At 35.1% G+C, this 20184-nt stretch overlaps 1 protein-coding gene across 2 annotated transcripts in view; it reads right to left on the bottom strand.

Annotated features, from left to right (window-relative positions):
- LOC106055884 (uncharacterized) overlaps positions 1 to 20184 on the bottom strand; it is an 84112-nt gene that overhangs the window by 26019 nt on the left and 37909 nt on the right. For both annotated transcript variants that reach the window (XM_056030354.1, XM_056030355.1), the window contains exon 3: positions 9298 to 11261. In XM_056030354.1, the coding sequence (XP_055886329.1) occupies positions 9298 to 11261 (1964 nt within the window). The remainder of the gene's footprint in view (positions 1 to 9297; positions 11262 to 20184) is intronic.

Here is a 20184-nt window from a genome sequence, read left to right on the forward strand (position 1 = left end):
AAACAATGACTCTCTCTCTCTCTCTGCCTCTCTCTGTGGCATTTTACGTCTCGAGAGATTACTCAATAATTTAAAAGGGAAATAAGCTGGGAATGTTTTCGTACAATGTTACATATTTTATTTTATCCGTAAAAAAATGTCTATAAATAAGTTCTAAATTAGTTGGTTTGTTTTTCTAAAGTAGTTCCGACCGTTGACATATATTCTTACGCAAGTAGCGTGTGGGTGTGTGAGTATTCATGAGCCAATGAACTGCTAGCTTACACTTTAGATACAAAGCCAAAGGAATGTATGAAATGTTGGATTGTGAAAAGAACCCCATATTACACTTATGCATATCAACATTGGAAGGTTAAATTCTGACCTAATTAATGAAAACACATTTCACAATATTGCGTAGGTAGAAAATGTAGAAAATTTAGCCCCTCAGTGTACAAACAGGCCAACAATAGATAAAGACATTCTATATTTGATTTTAATAAAATATGTAAAATGTATATTTATGTTTCAGCGACTATACAATATCTTAAAAGGCCGTGCATACATTCATTATAAAATTACATTTCATTTTATTTGGATTATACTCTATATTATATTATATTACATATAAATATGTAGGTCACAGCTGGGGCTGCGTAGCCACGGGCATGACCGCATTCCTCATTAATCTTTGGATTCGAAGACAGCCTTATTATTATTATATAGTTCTGAGTGACTTGCGCTGAAAATTTTGATTCGCCCATCCTTTTCCGGAAGCAAGATTTGGTCAAGACTTTCGGAGTCGAGTTTGGGTGCAGTGAAAGACCAGAGACTTTCTGTGTGTCTTGACCTGCTCTATATTACTCTGCATTGCCATATCTATCTATCTATCTATCTATCTATCTATCTATCTATCTATCTATCTATCTATCTATCTATCTATCTATCTATCTATCTATCTATCTATCTATCTATCTATCTATCTATCTATCTATCTATCTATCTATCTATCTATCTATCTATCTATCTATCTATCTATCTATCTATCTATCTATCTATCTATCTATCTATCTATCTATCTATCTATCTATCTATCTATCTATCTATCTATCTATCTATCTATCTATCTATCTATCTATCTATCTATCTATCTACCTATCTATCTATCTATCTATCTCTCTCTCTCTCTCTCTATATATATATATATATATATATATGGCTATATAATCTTTATTATCCGTAAGGAAATTAGTCTTACAATATGTGCATTACACCAAACAAAACATTATAATTATAGAAAACCCCAGACTCACTCATAATTTACATGCGAAAGGTTTATATTAGATAGTTTCTAGTTAATGATTTGGTAAAATGATTTAAACGACAGTCCAGAGCGCATACCGCACTACCAGGCAGCCACCCTCAGTGTCTTGTATATACCTTAAATCTTTTTACAAACGTTTTTCTTTTCTGATTATTTTTTTATCTCAGAAAGCCGAAATAAAACTGAAATTGTGAGAAATAGCATTTTTGAGCCATACCAGACTATATAGACAAGAGTGTCACTAGAGGCCTGTGACGGATGACGTATTTTTTTCTGCTTAAAAAACTAAGCCAAAAAGGCTAAAATATGAGCATAAGGAAATTACTATTCCTAGGGCGAAGGTCAAGTTCACAGAATCATCTGGCGTTCGTTTTGATTTTATCTTTTGAAAATGTTACTAACATAAATCTTAAAACAAGAAAAAAAAAACTTAAAAAAAAAAAATCTTTTAAAATGGGAAGAACTCTGCATTTACAACTCTATCACTCAATAATGGAGAAGCTATTTTCCTTCATCGACATCAAACGAAATAATTAATTAGTAATAATTAATTGACTGTTTGGTTAATTTTCAAAAAAATTGCAAATGAATAATAATAAGAAGAATATATAAATTGTGCACAGTTTGAAGCTTGACCCGAGAATGGGTGTGGAAGAAATAACATGTTCAAACGTTTTGCCTGACAGACAGACAGAATGAGTTGATATAAGCTTTGAAAAAAATTGGCTCGGTTTTGCAGTCTAGATATTATATATATCTATAGCACTAGTCGCTGCCTACGTTAAAAGGTCTTACTAAACATTTTAAGAAAGCAATAACAAATGCACGACAATTTATTTATACCCAACAGCTGCGTGGAGTAGGGGAGACAATTCTGAGGGACAACAAAGTTCCGACTCTACGTAATTTTAGTTTTAATTAATAAACTAAATATTTAAAAAATATAACAACAGTTTTGTTTTTTAATTCACTACATTGGGTTTTTTTTTATTTGTAAACAATATCGAAAGTTTGAGAGTCACTGAAAAGGAACCACCTCGGTATCAACATGGATCACGCGAGGGACTCTAATAGAACAATGCTTTCCACAGTTAACGAAGAACTTTGCATGTAATGTGCTTGCAGCAAACCTGTCACCTGCCTTGAGTGAACCGCTTTTTTGTTACTTTTCTTTCCGACACTCGATCGCCCCTTTCCTGGTATTGCTCTCTCCCTCTCTCTCCATCGCTCTCTCTCTCTATCCCCCTCATTTTCTCTCTCTCTCTCTCTCTCTCTCTCTCTCGTCGCCGCTAGTCTTATCTAGAACCCTTTACAGCGAAACTTGAATTTTACGAGGGCTGTAAATTAGCAAATTTATTACAAGGAACGAAACGAAAGATTTCTTTAACGGTTATCGAACATGAAAGAGCATTGTATTGCAAGAACACTTACTGCCATGTTGCACAGAGTTATCCCTTATCGAACTTGGAAATGGAACTCAATAGGGTATTGTGGGGGGGGGGGGGGGGGAAGCCGTGGGTTCTGGATCTTATCTTGTGTCTTATGTAACTGAGGCGTAAACTTAGGTCACAGTTTTATGATTCAATTTGAAAGGCAATATAATTCGATACATTTTTAGCGATTGGCAAAAAAAAAAATTGCATAACTAGAAATTTAAAGTTACATTTTTTAACGTCATGTGAAAAAAAAAAGTTTTTTTTTTATACTGTCGTTTATACTTGAAATATACTTCAGATAGTATGATGAAGATTGAAATATTAATTTCCATATTGAAACACGTTTTCAGAATATTTAGTCGTAAAGAAATTGTTAATTTTCATAATAAAAAGTACTGGATATCATCAAAGAAAATCGCAAATGGGCAGACGGTATAATTTACACGAATAAAACTTTTTTATGGTCAAAGCAGAACTGAATAAATGAAGTTTTATAAGCAAGGGAGAGAACACGGCCATCAGTAACTACGATGTTGAGCTCATCTTTGTGCCAAATGGTACATACATATTAAACTCATACATTGACTGTCAAAGAATGACGGAAATAGTGAAAGGATCTAAACCCATTTCATGTAGCGAGCATCGGTTTAAGAATAGCCACTACTGACACGTCTTTTGTATACCTTGATCAATACATTTCTAGTCAATCAGGTTTCTGCAACATTTAAATGATTTCAGACGTTATAAACCCATTGCATTCATTGTTAAAAAACCCATTTCTTTCATTTTTATTATAACTAGTGATAAGGTGATAGAGATCTCTAATAATACTGATTGTACGTCTGCCTTGAAAAAATAAATATAAACGTGCTTAAAATAAACCCAGAAAGTCAAGTTTAAAAAAACCTGATTCCAGCCAAAAAAGTTTACAATTCTTTGCCTTCGGTTGCTTCTAGATATTGAAACCTGGTCTCAGAGTTGACAACAGAAAGTTGCTCTCCCAAAGTCCTTGAACGAGCAGATAAGGTTCAAATGAATAAATTACAGATTAAGGGATCAAGACTTTGGTTCAAGAGGAGGCCCACTGGATGTTCCAATGAAATGAAAAGGTCAAGAGGTCGAATGAATATCTTTATTGCACACGCATACTTAACCAAGAGAGCTCTTTTAACTCGTGTGCAAAATTTTTTTTTTAACATTAGTGGAGAGAAAGTGAGACAGAAAAGGAATCGAGTCTAAAGTAAATTTCCCCTTTTAGACAATGTGGTCTATAGTGCAGATGATGTAAAGGTCACCTGTTTCTGTGGCCTACGGTTAACGAGGGTATCATGTGGCCAGCACAACGAACAACCGCCTTTTCTCCAACTAATGTCAGATACCATTTGAGCTGGGTGGACTCAAAGATCCCGAATTAAAAATTCCAGTCACCAGGTTTGAACCCGGAACCCCGAGTTCGGACGCCAAGCGCCTTACCGCTCAGCCACCGCGCCTCCTGCATTAGTAAGCTATTTGAATAATAATGAGTCAACCTGATGACTAAATACATGAAGTGCAGGTCTTCAATTCGCTTGTACCGATATCTTCTTATCTTATAAATCAGAGACGTTCCTTCAAAAGAGATGATAATTACGTCCTACGCGTACCTATCCATATGTTAATCCAATCATGCATCCTAATTAGAGACTTAAACCTCTTGGTTAGGAAGCCTAGCGTTTGCCCATCGGAACACTAATTTAGATTTTCCCCCCCCCTGTTAATTAATTATCTTACAAAAAAAAAATATTGGTTATTTTTAGCGCCCCCGAAAGGGGAAAAGACGCTATTAGTTTTGAGTGAAATGTCTGTCCGTCCGTCCGTCCCGTTTAGATCTCGTAAACTAGAAAAGATCGTGAAAATCCAACATCTTAATATTTTAGTCTATTCAAAGTTCTGATGCAACGGCTACTTTTTTCTTTTCTAAAATCTAAAAATCAATTTTTTTAAATCACTTATGCAAGCAGTTTTTATTTTTCATAAAAATACACCACTTTTACAAGTATTTACTATTAACAGTAGTATATATCAGTGTGGCTCTATAGTAGGGGAGATAGATATTTATCATTTTTTACCACATTTCTGCAATTGGTTTTACACTTTTTGTTTACAAATTATTTTTTTTTTTACATTTGCATTGCCACGTTATGTAAGTTCTGCCCTACTAACTACTACTTTTAACCAAAAATAATGTTTACTTTTTTTTTAAGAGAAAAAAAATCTAGTATGCATATAAGTTGGACATAATTTAAAACAACAATTAATAAGTAGGTTTTCATATTAGCGCGTGAACTGCAGTGTTACAGCCATAGAACACTTATCTAAAGTTTTTTTTTTATTTTTTGTACGGAAATGTTTTTTCTTTTATTGAGGATTTGAATAAGAGATTGACCCTTTACAAAACAATTAGTTCAATTAGATATTCATTATAAGACATCAGTTAGACCAGGTTCACATCTAACTTCACATTCACTTTCACCTATCCTTTGGTCTGCTGGAACGCTGTGACACCACACAAGATCTGTCAAGCTTCTTTCTCCATTCTTCTCTGTCATTTGTCTTTGATAGAATTTAATTCTGTTGTTCTTTCTGAAAATATTGATACCTTGCCTTTTTACCTGCCTGGGTGGACCACTTCGGGGGCCGATTTTGAGTTTGTATTTCCACACAAACTGTCTTTGTAACCTTGTTTAATAAAATTGATTCATATTTTGTTAGGTACAGTAAATAATTGTTTGAAGTTTCAACTTGATGCGAGAATGTGTGTGTAAGAAATAAAATTATTAATTACCAATAATTCATTTACTAATTGGTGCTTCTTTTTTTTTTTATTGATTCATGTGTTGTCTACGCCAGTGAATAATTATATAGGCTAAAGTTTCAATTTCATCCAAGAATGGGTGCGGGAAAGTTAACACGTTTAAAATTTTTACCAGATAGAGTTGATATACGCTTTCTAAAAAAAAAAGATGCCAAGTTTCGGAATCCATCAAAATACTATTGAGAGTATAATGTTTAGCTCAGTATATTCCTTTAGTCAAATACCGGACCATTCATTTCTAAAGCAAAATGTTTTTTCTTTTAAAGATATGACTATCGTAATGAAACCAAAAAAATGCAGAAGTATGTTTGCGCGGCTTTAATCCACACAATTAAGAAATCCGCTGCACTTTAGAGTCCAGGTTTCATGGAAACACGACGTCATCAGCCCCATTGATAACAAATGTCTAAATATAGCCTGAAGGAAATGAACCATTAAACCTGTTTAAGAAAAGAAAAATACAACCTTCGACTGGTTTTTTTAAAAAAAAAGGACAATCGATAAACGAATCGATTGATCGATGTGATAATTCAACCGCCTTATGGCCCTTGCTATCGATATTACTCATGAATGACTAAAAACCCAAGAACTGTAAGTGCAATCTGGCCAAAGCTGGTTTGGAATTAGTTATGTGATTGTATAGCAATGACTTTTTGTGCTGGTAAGAGGAACTTTCAAAAAAGTAAAGTAAGTAAAGTGTGCCATACGAAAAATGGCCGGCTCCTCTACCACCAAAGCGAAAGCCACCTTGACCTGCGCTATCTGTGGACGGGAGCGTCTCTCCAATATAGGGCTCTACATCCACATGAAAAAGTATTTGAGAAGAACCATAGTCGTTCTACAACTAAAGGAGGCCAATGATGGTGATGATGATGATGAAGAGGTACTAAAATGGAAATTTCGATAGGCACTACAATTTTTAAAAAAGTACAATCAGGATGGTAGCTGAGACCATCCTTGAAAAGACAGAACCCTGATAAATGAAAAGTAAAGTAGCTATTATAAATACATAAAACACTCAACCATAACTTACAAATCGAAAAACTAAACCTAATGAAATACTCAAAAAGATTCAAAGAGAACACACGCTAGTGACCCCACTTTTTAAAATCTCCATCGCTATAGTAAGGATCGTTAGGTAGTTGTGCTGGCCACATGACACCCTGCTCGTTAACAGTTGTCCACAGAAACAGATGACCTTAACATCATCTGACCGCATACGTTAAACATAGAGATAACTCTAAAAGAGACTAAACGTGGCTCAGCAGCAAAGGCTGGCTGCGAAGATCGTGCCACCAACAGAGAAGTCTTTTCTCGCACGGGTGCTCGTCCCCTGAGCGAAGTGGTGACTGAACGTCGTATGAAATTCGCGAGACATATCCTTAGACAAGATGAAACACGTGACCAAAGTCAGCCAACTCTTTCTCTCCGTAATTATTTTCCTCGTTTCGAAGGTATTTTTTTCATTTTGCTCATTTGTATTTCACAATCCTGTTATGATTAAACTTCAATAATTTTTTTGTTTGTTATCATAAAATGTTATATTTGGTATTGAATCATAGGAGAATGCATGCTCTTTCTACACAACACAAATTAAAGTTTATAAATCCAAAATCAATTTAGTTTAATGGGGGTCAAAACAACGTTCACATCGTCAATTAGGAGAGAAAGAGTTAAGCCGAAAAGAGGAAATCGAAAGCAGGGCCGTCCACGTATAACAAGGCGTCGCACCTTCTTAGAAGACAAAAATCCGTGGGCACCAGCTGGAAAAAGGCTGTGGAAGTCTCCTATGACCGATTTCACTGGGGAAAGTTTCCTGTTCTAAGCGCCGAACGGCGTGGGAGGTCCTAGTAAGGTAAAAAAGTAAAGTTCCCCTTTCAGACATTGCGATCTATAGGGCAGATGATGTTCAGGTCATCTGTTTCTTTGGCCTACGGTTAACAAGCAGGGTGTCATGTGGCCAGCACAACGATCAACCGCCTTTACTTTCCCCAACTAAAGTCAGGTACCCATTAGAGTTGGGTAGACTCAGAGACGCCCTAAAAATCCCGAATTTCAAAATCCCAGTCTTCACCGAGATTCGAACCCAGGACCATAGGTTCGGAAGCCAAGCGCTTAACCACTCAGCCACCGCTACGTATAAGAGCAATGTAAACAAGTTAAGTTTAAATGCAGCATTAAAACATAAAAAACTATATGCCCAATGTTAGTAGATAGAATCCGGAACTAAATAAAACGCTGGTGAAAACTCTTTTTTTTAGCTGATAATGAAATGTCAGTGCCAAATGGTAGAAATAATAGGATATTGAACCTAATGGATTGCAACATACAAATTAGCAGTTAATTCAGCAAACTTGTCTAAAAATAGAGATTTGCGTCGCTGTGATTAATTGGTTACGCAGCACCATCGTGAAATATGCTGTCAACTATTGAATTTCAAAATAACAACAGTGGCATGAAACAAAAAAGCACTTGTCATCACTGCCTTGGAAGATTTGAAAGTTAATACTTTATCGATTTAAATACACTAAAAGTAAAACTCGGAATGAGATCAATTTAAATTTGATATATAGGCTAGTAAGCTTCTTTACATTTTATGACATGCAACTAAATGTTCAGTCATTATTTAGGTTTTCCTCCTTGTAAGCAATGCTTACTATAAAAGATTGCTTTAAATACTGTTTCTGAATCAAGCGCATCTTAATCCCACCATCTTAAAGATTTGGGCTCAACTCAATAATTCGACAATAAAAAAAAAACTCCTGATCAAGCAAATCGCTATTCTTCCATCTTGCCAGCAATGCGCAAATTTGAGGGACGCATAGTTATGCCATGGAACCCATTAGTGATTGCCTTGTGAGCAATGCGCAAATTTGAGGGACGCATAGTTATGCCATGGAACCCATTAGAGATCGCTAGTCCTAGTGTGGAACCTGCTTTTCCATCGTTTTCGATGTCATTCAAACTTTGTTTACAAATGAAATTAGTTAATTATGTTGTAGATGTTCATTTAAAGAGACAAAAGCATAAAACGTAAGCTTTTTGGAGTATCAAGTATACAGATAGCGAAAATATTTATAAGCAAAATATTTTAATTAGCATATAGATCTAATACTTTTTTGCACATTTTAGCAGTGAAGAATCAAATTTCGAAGCTAAATCGATTTGTAACTTAAAGTAATTCTTTAGTTGGCAGCAGTGATCTTTTTATTTTGTCTATTTATTACAACATCTCTCATCTTTTCATTTTCTTACTTTTCTGTGTGACCTTTACGTTCCACAACATCGCCTCCACATTTCTTTATATCGATTCCTATTATTTTTCTCTCTTACTGAATGATATTACTTAACTAATTTTATAAGGATCTAAAATGAAATCAAGTGTAAATAAAGACAAGATTCCTGTACTTTTAGTACCAGAATCTCCGATAGATTTAGATCTACAGTATTTAGATAGAAGTGTATACTTGTTAAAAGTTGGCATTAATATCTTATTGAACTTTTAAAAGTAGAATCGCATAATCACATAATGCTTACACAATTATCAAAGTTAGAAGTTGGAAATAAGTCTATGGGTGCTGCACTATAAATCAATACCAACTTTAGAATGATAGTTTTCATATTTATAATATCTGTTTGTTACTGTAATAGATGCTATTAAAATTTGTTACATTTTTTATATTAAAAAAAAAAATAAAGCTTACCGTGCATTTGTTGGGCTTTTCGCCAGAGTGGACCCTCATGTGAATTAAAAGCTTGTACCTGGCATTGAAAGAACGGAATCGTCTTGGACACCCCTGCCAAAAACAAGTGAACTCGTCCCCTTTCCGCTGGTCTATATGAGACTTCTCGATGTGCCTGACCAGCTCGTCCTGCTCAACGAACATCAAACCGCAATCCATCCACCTACAGATATTGGGATCATCCTCCTCGCTGTCCTCTTGCTTAGCAGCCCCTAAAGAAGCTTGTGCGCCGCCGCTTTCGGGTATGTAGGCGGGGCTTAGACTGGCCGAGTTCACCCCAGGCGCTGCCGGGCTCATTACCATCCCAGACATGGAACTTGTATTCAGGCTCTGCCCCACGGGCAATCCTGGACTTAGCAGCTGCAGGCTGGAACCACCCACGTTGGGATTCAGCGGCGGATGCTGCTGGTGGGTCTGTATGTGACTGTGAAGATGCCTTTGCTGGAGGTGATTCTGGTGATGGGAATGTCCGTTTTGGTGTTGATGGTGAGGGGGTGCTAAACTGACATTTTCTAGACCGTTCGGTAAGACTATATTGTTGTGAGTGCTATGATGTTGCTGGTGATGATGATGAGGGTGCATGTGTTGCTGCTGAAAGTTTTGGTGTGGATAAGGCTGCTGCATTTGTTGGCGATGCTGCTGTTGCTCCAAGGCTTCGTTGTAAGAGGGAGGGGGCGGAATGCTGTTACCATTAACACCTGATATGCTCATGCCAGAATGAATATTTACATTCACGTTACTTGATGCCATTATTTCCATGGCATCACGCATCATGAAATTCGAATCGTTTACGGGGCCCGCAAACACATTTTCCCCTTGTCCTTCGAAGTAATTGTTCACATTAGTACAGGGAGGAAATCTACCCAAGGCGCAGTTTTGTTCTATAAAAGGCATTTCACTTTGTCTAGCCACATAGGCGTTTTTCAGGATATCCTCAAACTCAAAGTCAATATTCGTTTCACTCTTAACGCAAGAACTCAAGCTGAAAGGTGTGAAATTTCCAGCAAGCCTCCTCTGCCCTGAGCTGTTTAACGAGTAGGGGCTACTGTTACGGGCAGACAGGTGAGAGAAGGAGCCCAGCTGACCAGGCTGAGGAGATCCGCTTGTCGAGGATGTCCTGGAGGCAAGGTAAGGTCCCAGAGATGTTGGAGATAGACGGATGTGAGTCAGGTCCAGGCCGTCGGAGAGAGACGGTGATGTGGAGTAAGCCCTTTTCAAAGAGGTTCTGGCGTTGTTGTTGGCGGAATGGCGGGGACTTGGATAAAGTGAAGGATACGGTGACATCTCTGTTCCCTGAAATGGTGATAGATTTGACCCTGTGTTATAATTAGAAATGGAACTTCCCGGCACTGCTATACTTTGTGAGTCATTATCGCTGCTGTCTACGGTGGACGCTGTAGCCGATGGTAGAGGCTTATAGTGCTGCCAATCTGGGTGTTTAGGAAGTGCAAATACATGGTTGCTAGCCAGGTCGCAGTTTTGAGAACCCTTAGGAGTGCCGACCACACTTCTAGAACCGGACGAATGGGCTTGCACCATGCAAGAGGCAGCCAGCTCCTGAGCACCGCTGGCCATTGCAGATACATGCGTTCCATTCCGCAATGACTGTTGTGACCTTGAAGTCATGTTGGTCTGTTCTTTAGGAGTGGACGACTGGCTGACCCTTTTCTGGAGAGGAGGCAGCTGTGGCTGACCCTCGCTAATGATATCTGAGGCAGCGCTGAAGACCTCACCGCCATATTTGGAGAGTGACTCCATGCCTAGTTTTTGGATGCTGCTGCTGATAGCGAAAGGCCGCCCATTATTGCAACTACTGTTTACGTTGCCTGGCGTGGAAGCGAACCCACCTCCTGCATTGTTAAACGCTTGTGAATTGATCATCTGTCGAGGTCCTATAGCAATGCATGTAGGTCCTTGGTTAATTTCTAGAAGAACAGAAAAGATGAAAGCACATGAGATATACATATAATAAAGATAAATTGGATCTTACCCAACTTTAAAATAAGATAATTTTTATTGGTCCAATAAAATGGAAATTCAGTTTGACTACAAGTGACAACCTCAGCGTAACTACTGTAACAATAACAATTTAGATATAAATACTACGAACAACATTCACAGACGAAACACATACACACTCACAACCAGCGCTTTATGAATTAGACTTCTGTCACAGATTTCTTATTATATTTATAATTATAACTCGATAGAATCTACCTTTGGTCTCGATACGTCTAGGTGTCCCTGGTTCAGTTCTAGTTAACGAAATAAAACAATGAAACCACTAGATCAAACACATGAACTTTAATCAGCTTTACTGCATATCACACACGCTGGTCTCTCTCTGACAACAAAACACACTTCTGGTCATTCGCGCAGATTGTAAAAATAGATTATACATACATACACACATTCATCCTTGACAACTTCTATGTACTTCTCGATGACGACAGAAGACCTCATAAAACTCGACCGAAAGTGGGATAAAAGAATTTTTTAAATCTTTGTGTTATAGTCCTAATGGAAAGGATCTTTCAGATTTGATGTAACAGTGATTTAATGGGTGCAGGTTGTCTAATTAAAAAAATGTATCTCTTTAAAACCTTTATTCAAGGTTGTGAATTAGATATTGTTCAATTATCCTTTTATATTAATACTGCTAGATTTATATCTCATCTAAAGTTAAATGTGTATATTGTAATAAAAGTTATATTGGGTATTTGTTCACATGAATAATTTGTTCAAGTTAATTAAAGCTTATTTATTGAAAACATAATACGCCTACATCGGTTTAGTGGTACTTGCTGTTTGAAGCTAGAAGTCAACGCCCGACCAACAACAGCCATTTTATGAATGAATATTATATAGATGTCTAAATGCTACCATTTATCTATGCCCAAGAAATGTTATACCTGTGATAATCCTTGAGATCTATAGGGCAGATGATGTAAAGGTCATCTGCTTCTGTGGCCCACTCGATGACAATACAAGAATTAATAAAAAATCAACCAAGTAGTTAATCAGTCGGAATTATATAATTTTGTTTTGTTACAGATAATGGGGAGATTAGTGGAGAGAATTTGACAATTGGAATTTGTAGATTGCAAAATAACATAATTAAATGTCAATGTAATTATATCAAAGTCTGTATCTTAATGTAAGGATTACACCAAAGACTGTATATATGTTAATCAATGTTGTCAGTTTAAACAATACTAGAAAGCTAAACAAGCACACTTCATATCACTATTTCTGCTTCATTTCGACTATGCAATTTTAAAAGTGCCGCCGAAGAGTTTCTGTAGAATTATTAATTATTTTCACTTCTTAATTTTACAATTTTGTACATACATGATGATACAATTTCAATTGAGACACAAACTAGATATAAAAGAGGGGAGAGAAGTAGATGTCGCTATCTTCCAGGTACAAAAATTACGGTAGTCTCTCCCTGTTTTAAACTCTATTTTACACGTTTCGGATGAGCATTCAGAATTGAAGATTTTTACATCCTAACCCAAAGCCACCGCACAATGGCGAGGTGCACAGTTCGTGCCCGGGACCATCGAGGCCGTTCAGAGCGTATACTACACACGACCAGGCAGCCACCGAAAGCAGGAGAAGTCCAGTTTGCTGTAACATTAAAACGACTCTAGTCAAAAAATAAAGTTATGATGTAATGATGTTATGATGTAATGATATAATGATCTTATGATGTAATGATATTGTAATGACACAAGATGCGTAGAAGTTGATGTGAATCGGGTTTTTCCTAAGTAATGTGACGAGTAAGAACAGAGTAGGATTATGAACAAGAAGAATAACGGACAAGACGCCTAAGAGGACGACGCTAGGCTAGCGACGACAGAGGACTGTGCCCTTTTTATTGTTTATTAAATTGTTGAAGTTATCAGCCTGCGTTATTAAGTATATTCTTGATTCATTCTGTTGTTGTGTCATATGGACTCGCATGCACCAGTAACATATATATACTCATCAACAAAATAGACCATCAACAGATGTGGCGACCCACGACGGCCAGGGCGTCATTTTGATCTACAATCTAGTTAACTTCGTGTTCTGGATATATATATCTACAGTTCTACACTTGGCGAAGTACACTGGAGAAGTACTGGAGTAACATTCGTTTATTTCTACTAGATCTACCCTACGTCTGTGCTAATTATCTGGACTGCAGCTGGATTTTGGCATCTTTGTTCCAGTGGATCTAGACTTTCTATTAGAGAAAATTCGAAACCGTTACCAGCGTCTAGCTTTGTCAGCCATGTTGGATATTTTTAGATTGAACTTGGATCTATATTGACTAGATCTATATCTATTGTGTCTGAATCCAGAACTATTTCGTCCGTTGAAGTGATTTAGGGCAGTCCGTCGTCAGTATACCTCTACCTATATACCTCAAGAGTGAAGATACCTCATTTTGTCAGGTTTATCTGTTTATTGTGAGTACGGAAAGTCATCTGAGTCTACATATCTAGTATCTAGATCTACAAGCTGACCGTTGGATCGAGTCACCTTGTCAGGTTTGTTTTTCAAGCTATTAATTGACTGTTGCAGTGTTGCTGAGCTTACAATCTAATCTACACACGAGTGATGGTATACCCTACTACCACACTGCGTGACCATCTAATCAACTTGTAAAGTTGACTAATTTATATTCATCAAAAGAGAGAGTTGGACTTAGTCATTTTTTTTACCTCTCTTGAGACAGCACCACCAGCTTGTCTCAGTATTGACTTATGTTCCTGACCTGAAGACAGAAGCCAGCACCAACAGATCATCAAGTGGAACCGGAACCTTGGAACCCTACCAGAGGACTTTATCTGAGAACCGTACCATACTGTGGCAGCAACAGGAGAGATTGGCCTAACTCAGTACTGCCTGTCGAGTAGCCATTGTGGGAGCACACCTTGCCTTGCCTAAGACAAAGACAGTGGGGAACTTGTGTGGAACTGACCGTTGTAGCTCCGTGGACTGAACAAAGGGGATCTAACTAAAGATAAGTTTATTTTTTCTCTCCATTATTATTAAATTAAGTCTATTAGGGACAGTAGATCTTTGTTAAGAGCAGGTTGCCTGATAAGGGCGTCATTATAGGACACATTAGAAAGTGGACCTGCTCCATTTAATAAAGTCTCGATGATTGTTTAGATTGTCTTGTTTTGTTCGTATCCACGTACATTTTATTTTTTTTAGAAGTCAAGTGAAGTTATCTTTATTTGTCTCTTTCAGTGTATACTTCCTCTAAAAAGTCTCATCTCATTAGAATAGATTTATTTTTTTGTGTGTCTTATTACGTTTATTTTACATTATTCTTATTATATATTAGTAATTTTATCTTAAGTAGATAAGGTAAGCCACGTTTAATCTAGATTATAAATTCTAGATTGTTTCCAGGTATTAACTAAATTGTTATACCTATGAGAGCCTTAGATCTATTTTATCCTGAGGACAACTGAGTCTAAGGAGTAATTATTTATATATAGATCTTTTGTCCCGATTAATCGGTTGACATTATTTTATAGATGTGTTTAAACACAGTCTAATTGGTCAGAATAATAATTTTTGTCAGTATCACTGGATTGTGATTTACTGTTGGAGGTATAATATTGATTTATCTATTTGAAGTTGTATTGAAGTTGTATTGAATCTAGACTAGTGACTAGAATAGTCCTAGGGGTATTTATTGGCAAGAAGTAAGTCCATTGAATTAAGTATTGAGGTATTGATATTTGTTTATGTGGTCTAAAGTAAGTCCACTGAATTAAGGTGATATAAAATTTTGAGTTGTATTCAAGTATTGTGGCTGTGAGTAAGTCCACTGAGGTAATATTTGTTAATATAACATTGAGCAAAGGTATTTAAATATATATATATTACAAGAAGTATTTGAAAGTGAGTTTTTGTGAAAACTAAATTGTGATATTTAGGCCAATAGGGAGGCCATATCAAAACTATATTGAGACATTGTTTAAAATAAAATAAGCATAATGGCAACAGCTCCAAACTTTGATTATATGGAGACTTTTCGCCAGCAAATTATTGCTGAGGCTAAACAGCTAGAACTTAAAGGAAAGGACCTAACTAGCTATGTACAGCAAATGGTGACAATAGAGAGAGATAGAATAGATAAGATAGAAATGGAAAAGAATAAACTAGATGCACAATTAATAAAAGAAGAAGCAGATAGGAAATTACAATATGATCTTGAGAAATTGAGAATTGAAGCTGAACAAAATAAACAAAAAGTTAATAGCAATAATACTAATGATAGATCTAATACTAATACTACCAATGCCCCAGACAATCACATTGAAACCAATAATAGTAATAATCACACAAACAACACTAATATTTCAAGTGATAACAACCATTGGTTGAGGAAAAAACTACAACCCTTTCAGGAGGCTAGAGATTGTATTTCAGACTACCTAAAGAGATATGAAATTAAAATGGTTAATTGCAATATAAGGGAGGAAGAGTGGTCTCAAATTTTGTTAGACTTTGTACAAGGGCAAGCTCTTATAATTTGTCAAAACCATAATCATACTGTACAAAATAGCTACCAAATTTTAAAAAAGGAATTGCTGAATGCATATGGACACAATGCCAGCACATTCAGAAAAAAATATTTTGAAAACACACCTTCCAATCAGATAGAACCACAAACCACTATAAATTTGGAAAAAGACTATTTTAATAAATGGCTGGGATTTGAGAAGATTGACAGTACCTTGGAGGGATTAAAAAATTTTATATTACTTGATAATTTTGTAGCTAAGTGTGACCCGCAATTACAATCATTTATCAAAGAAAGGAATCCCAAAGTTTTGGATGATGTTACTGAGATAATAAGAACATATAAAAATGCCTATCCCAACAACCTTTTTTCATGTAAAGATAAAAAGAATATTGATCTAGTGGGATATACACAGGAAAACAATGAAAGAAGTAGAAATAGAAGTAGGGATAGCCAACATTTTAGATATAGCAATAGTAGAGATAGGTCAAACAACAGGGATGTTACATGTTATAGATGTGGGAAAAAAGGACATATGGCTATGAGATGCAGGGGAACACAAAACAGGTCAAACAGTAGGAATAATTATAATAGATCAAGTAGTACACATAATTACAATAGGACAGATAGTAGAAATAATTACAGAGCAGACAGTAGGAATAGGTACAGCAATTACAACAACAATTACAATAATAACACATACAATAGGAGTAAAAGCAGGGAATATAAAAATAGAGATTCTGACAGAGTGTTTTTTGTTAGGGAAAATAAAAACAATTTTGCTTTCTACCCAGTTTTTATTAACAATGTTCCAATAAAGGCAATCCGAGATAGTGGCTGTAACACACTCGTGGTTCGGGCTGATCTCATTGAGGCGCAATATTATAGGGGATATACAAGGAAAGTGGAGTTGGCAGATGGCAGTATAAAGGAATTTAAAGTATTTAAAGTGTTTATTGAGACACCTTTTTACACTGGCCATTGTGAGGGAGTAACCATGCCTAACATGAGACATGATATGTTAATTGGAAACTTAACAGGTTTGAAGGAATGTTCAAGACAGGAAATTGAAGCATGGGAAAAGAAATATGAAAGGTTACAGCAGAATAGGAATACTGAAACAGATAATTACATTAGTAATATGGTAATAACCAGATCTAAGAATAAGCCAAAACAAGAAACTCAGGAACTTATTGATATGAATGATGAAATAGTTAATGGTGAAGAAGATAAAGAGAAAGAGGTTGAAATACAAGGTCAAAAACAAGATGAAACGCAAGCAGAAAAACAGAAAGATGGAACTGAAGAAATGAAAACAGAAAAATTGAAAGGAATAAACAAATTGGCTCAAGAACAAAAACAAGATAACATCATTGGGAAAACATATGACAGAATTAGTGACAGGAGAAATAATAACCCAATGGAGAAATATGTCATAGAAGAAGGAATACTATTTAGGAAAACAAAAATAAATGATAGAGAAATAAAACAATTAGTCTTACCACAAAAGTATTGGAAGGATGTCATGATTTTGTCACATGACAGTAATTTAAGTGGACATAGAGGTATAAAGAAATGTTTTAGAAATTTAGCAACTCAAGTATTTTGGCCTAAAATGAAAGGAACCATATCAAAATACATAAGATCATGTGATATGTGTCAAAGAAGGGGACTTAAGGGTAAATTAGGTAAAGCTCCATTACAGTCAATGGATGAACCAAATAAACCATTTCAAAAAATAGCAATAGACATCATAGGACCTTTAACTAAAACAGAACATAATAATAAGTACATATTGACAATAGTAGACATGTTCAGTAGATATCCTGAAGCAGTGGTATTATCCAATATAGACACAGAAAATATTATTAATGCTTTAGATCAAAAGTTCATAGTCAGACATGGGATACCAAAAACATTACTATCAGACAATGCTTCTATGTTTACATCTGAGTTATTTAAAAGATGGATATTAAAATATGGTATAGAACACATTAAATCATCGCCATTCCACCCGGAAGCCAACGGGCTTTGTGAACGCCTTAACGGTGTTATAAAAAGATCCTTAGCTAAAATTGTAGAAAATAATCAGAAAAACTGGGATCAATATATTAATTTTGTTCTATTTTCTATTAGAAATAATATTCATGAGGCAACTCAATTTTCACCATATGAGTTAATACATGGAAGGAAACCTAGGGATGAAATACAAATTTTTAAAGAAAGTTTGATCTTAAATAAAATAGAAAAGGAAAATGACAATGAAACAGCTTTAGATTTAAAACAAATATGGGCGGAAGCTTTTGAGAATAACATGAAATATAAGGAAACAGTACATGAGAACTTAAATGAAAAAAGAAAATTAAGAACATTGGAGGTAGGAGACAAGGTATTACTTTTGGTAATTGACTTAAAAAACAAATTAGGAAAACAGTGGAAGGGTCCATTTGTTGTTACAAATAAAACAAGTGAAGTAAACTATAAGATTAATATGAATGGAAAAATAAAAACATATCATATAAATAATTTGAAGTTATACAATGAGAGAAATGAAAATCAATTTCAAAATTTGGATACAGAAGTAAACAATGAAAATCAAACTCAAAAGTTAGATACAGAAACTGTGGAAAATGAAAATCAAGTAGATGAATGTTTAATTGTTTTAATCAATGAGGAAACTAATGAAAATGATATTAAAAATATTCCTATACTAGAAACTAAAGATAACCAAACATGGGAAAAACTGAATTTAGAAAATTTATCTCCAGAAAAAACAAAAGACATAATAAATGTAATCAGTGATTTTAAAGAAATTTTTTCCAGTTTGCCAGGAAAAACAAATATCATAAAGCATGACATAAAGTTAACTAGTGACAAACCTATTTTCATGAAGCCTTATAGGATTCCATTACACTTACAGGGAAAAGTTAAAGATGAAATAGACAACTTATTAAAACTAGGAATAATAGAACCATCCAATTCAGCTTATGCTTCACCAATAGTTATAGCAAAGAAAAAGAATGGGGATATAAGGTTATGCATAGATTATAGACAGTTAAATAAGATAACTGAATTTGATCCTTACCCTATGCCTAACATTGATGACATATTACACAAATTGTCCAATGCTAAAGTATTTACAAAATTGGATCTGACAAAAGGATATTGGCAAATTCCTTTAACCAATAGAGCTAAACCTTATACTGCATTTATCACTCCTTATGGAATATTCCAATGGAACTTTATGAGCTTTGGGCTTATAAATGCTCCAGCTACCTTTAATAGGATGATGATGTCGGTTATAGGTCATAGAAAAAATGTAATCTGTTACTTAGATGATATATGCATTTTTCATGAGGATTGGAAAGAACATTTAAAAGGAATTAGGGAGATTTTTGAGTTAATTAAACAAAATGGTCTAACAGTTCAAGCAGAAAAGGTAGAGATAGGCTTAGAAGAAATCACATTTTTAGGACATAGAGTTAAAAATAATACTATCAGTCCCATTGAAGATAATGTAAAGAAGATATTAGAAATAGAAATACCAACAACACAAAAACAGATTAAATCAATACTAGGGATGATAAACTATTATAGAAAATACATACCAAATTTAGCAGAGATAGTTGATCCATTAAACCAGTTATTAAAGAAAGGACAGCCTAGAAAAGTGACTTGTAATAGAAAGTGTGTAGAAGCTATAGAGAAAGTTAAGCATATTTTTTTTACAAATTTAATATTGAGATTACCGGATGTTTCTAAAATATTCTATGTCACTACTGATGCTTCTGGTAGTGCTATAGGAGGTTGTTTGATGCAACAGTATGATAAATTACACCCAATAATTTATGTAAGTAGGAAATTATCTGATACTGAGAAGAGATACAGTGTCATAGAGAAGGAGGCTTTAGCTGTTGTTTGGGTTGTAACTAAGTTGGAAAGCTATTTACTGGGAAACAAATTCATATTGTTATCTGATCACAGGCCTCTTAAGTTTATGCAAGAAAAAAGTATTAAAAATGGTAGATTATACAGGTGGTTTCTAATTTTACAAGAATATAATTTTCAATTGGAGGCTATTAGGGGAGAAATTAATATTGTAGCTGACATGTTGTCAAGAGTTACAGTGAGATAAACTGTTGTAAATAATGATTATTCATTTTGATTTGTTTATGCATGTATATATATGTATATGTTCTAGTCAATGGGTATGAATAAGTTGTTTATATATGGACTATATATATTTTATTTCCTTTAAAGGAAGATAACTCAGTAAAATATAAATTGGGAATTTTATTAAATCAAGG

This window comes from Biomphalaria glabrata, chromosome 5 (genome assembly GCF_947242115.1).
Source record: "Biomphalaria glabrata chromosome 5, xgBioGlab47.1, whole genome shotgun sequence".
In the NCBI taxonomy this organism is placed as follows: Eukaryota; Metazoa; Mollusca; class Gastropoda; family Planorbidae; genus Biomphalaria; species Biomphalaria glabrata.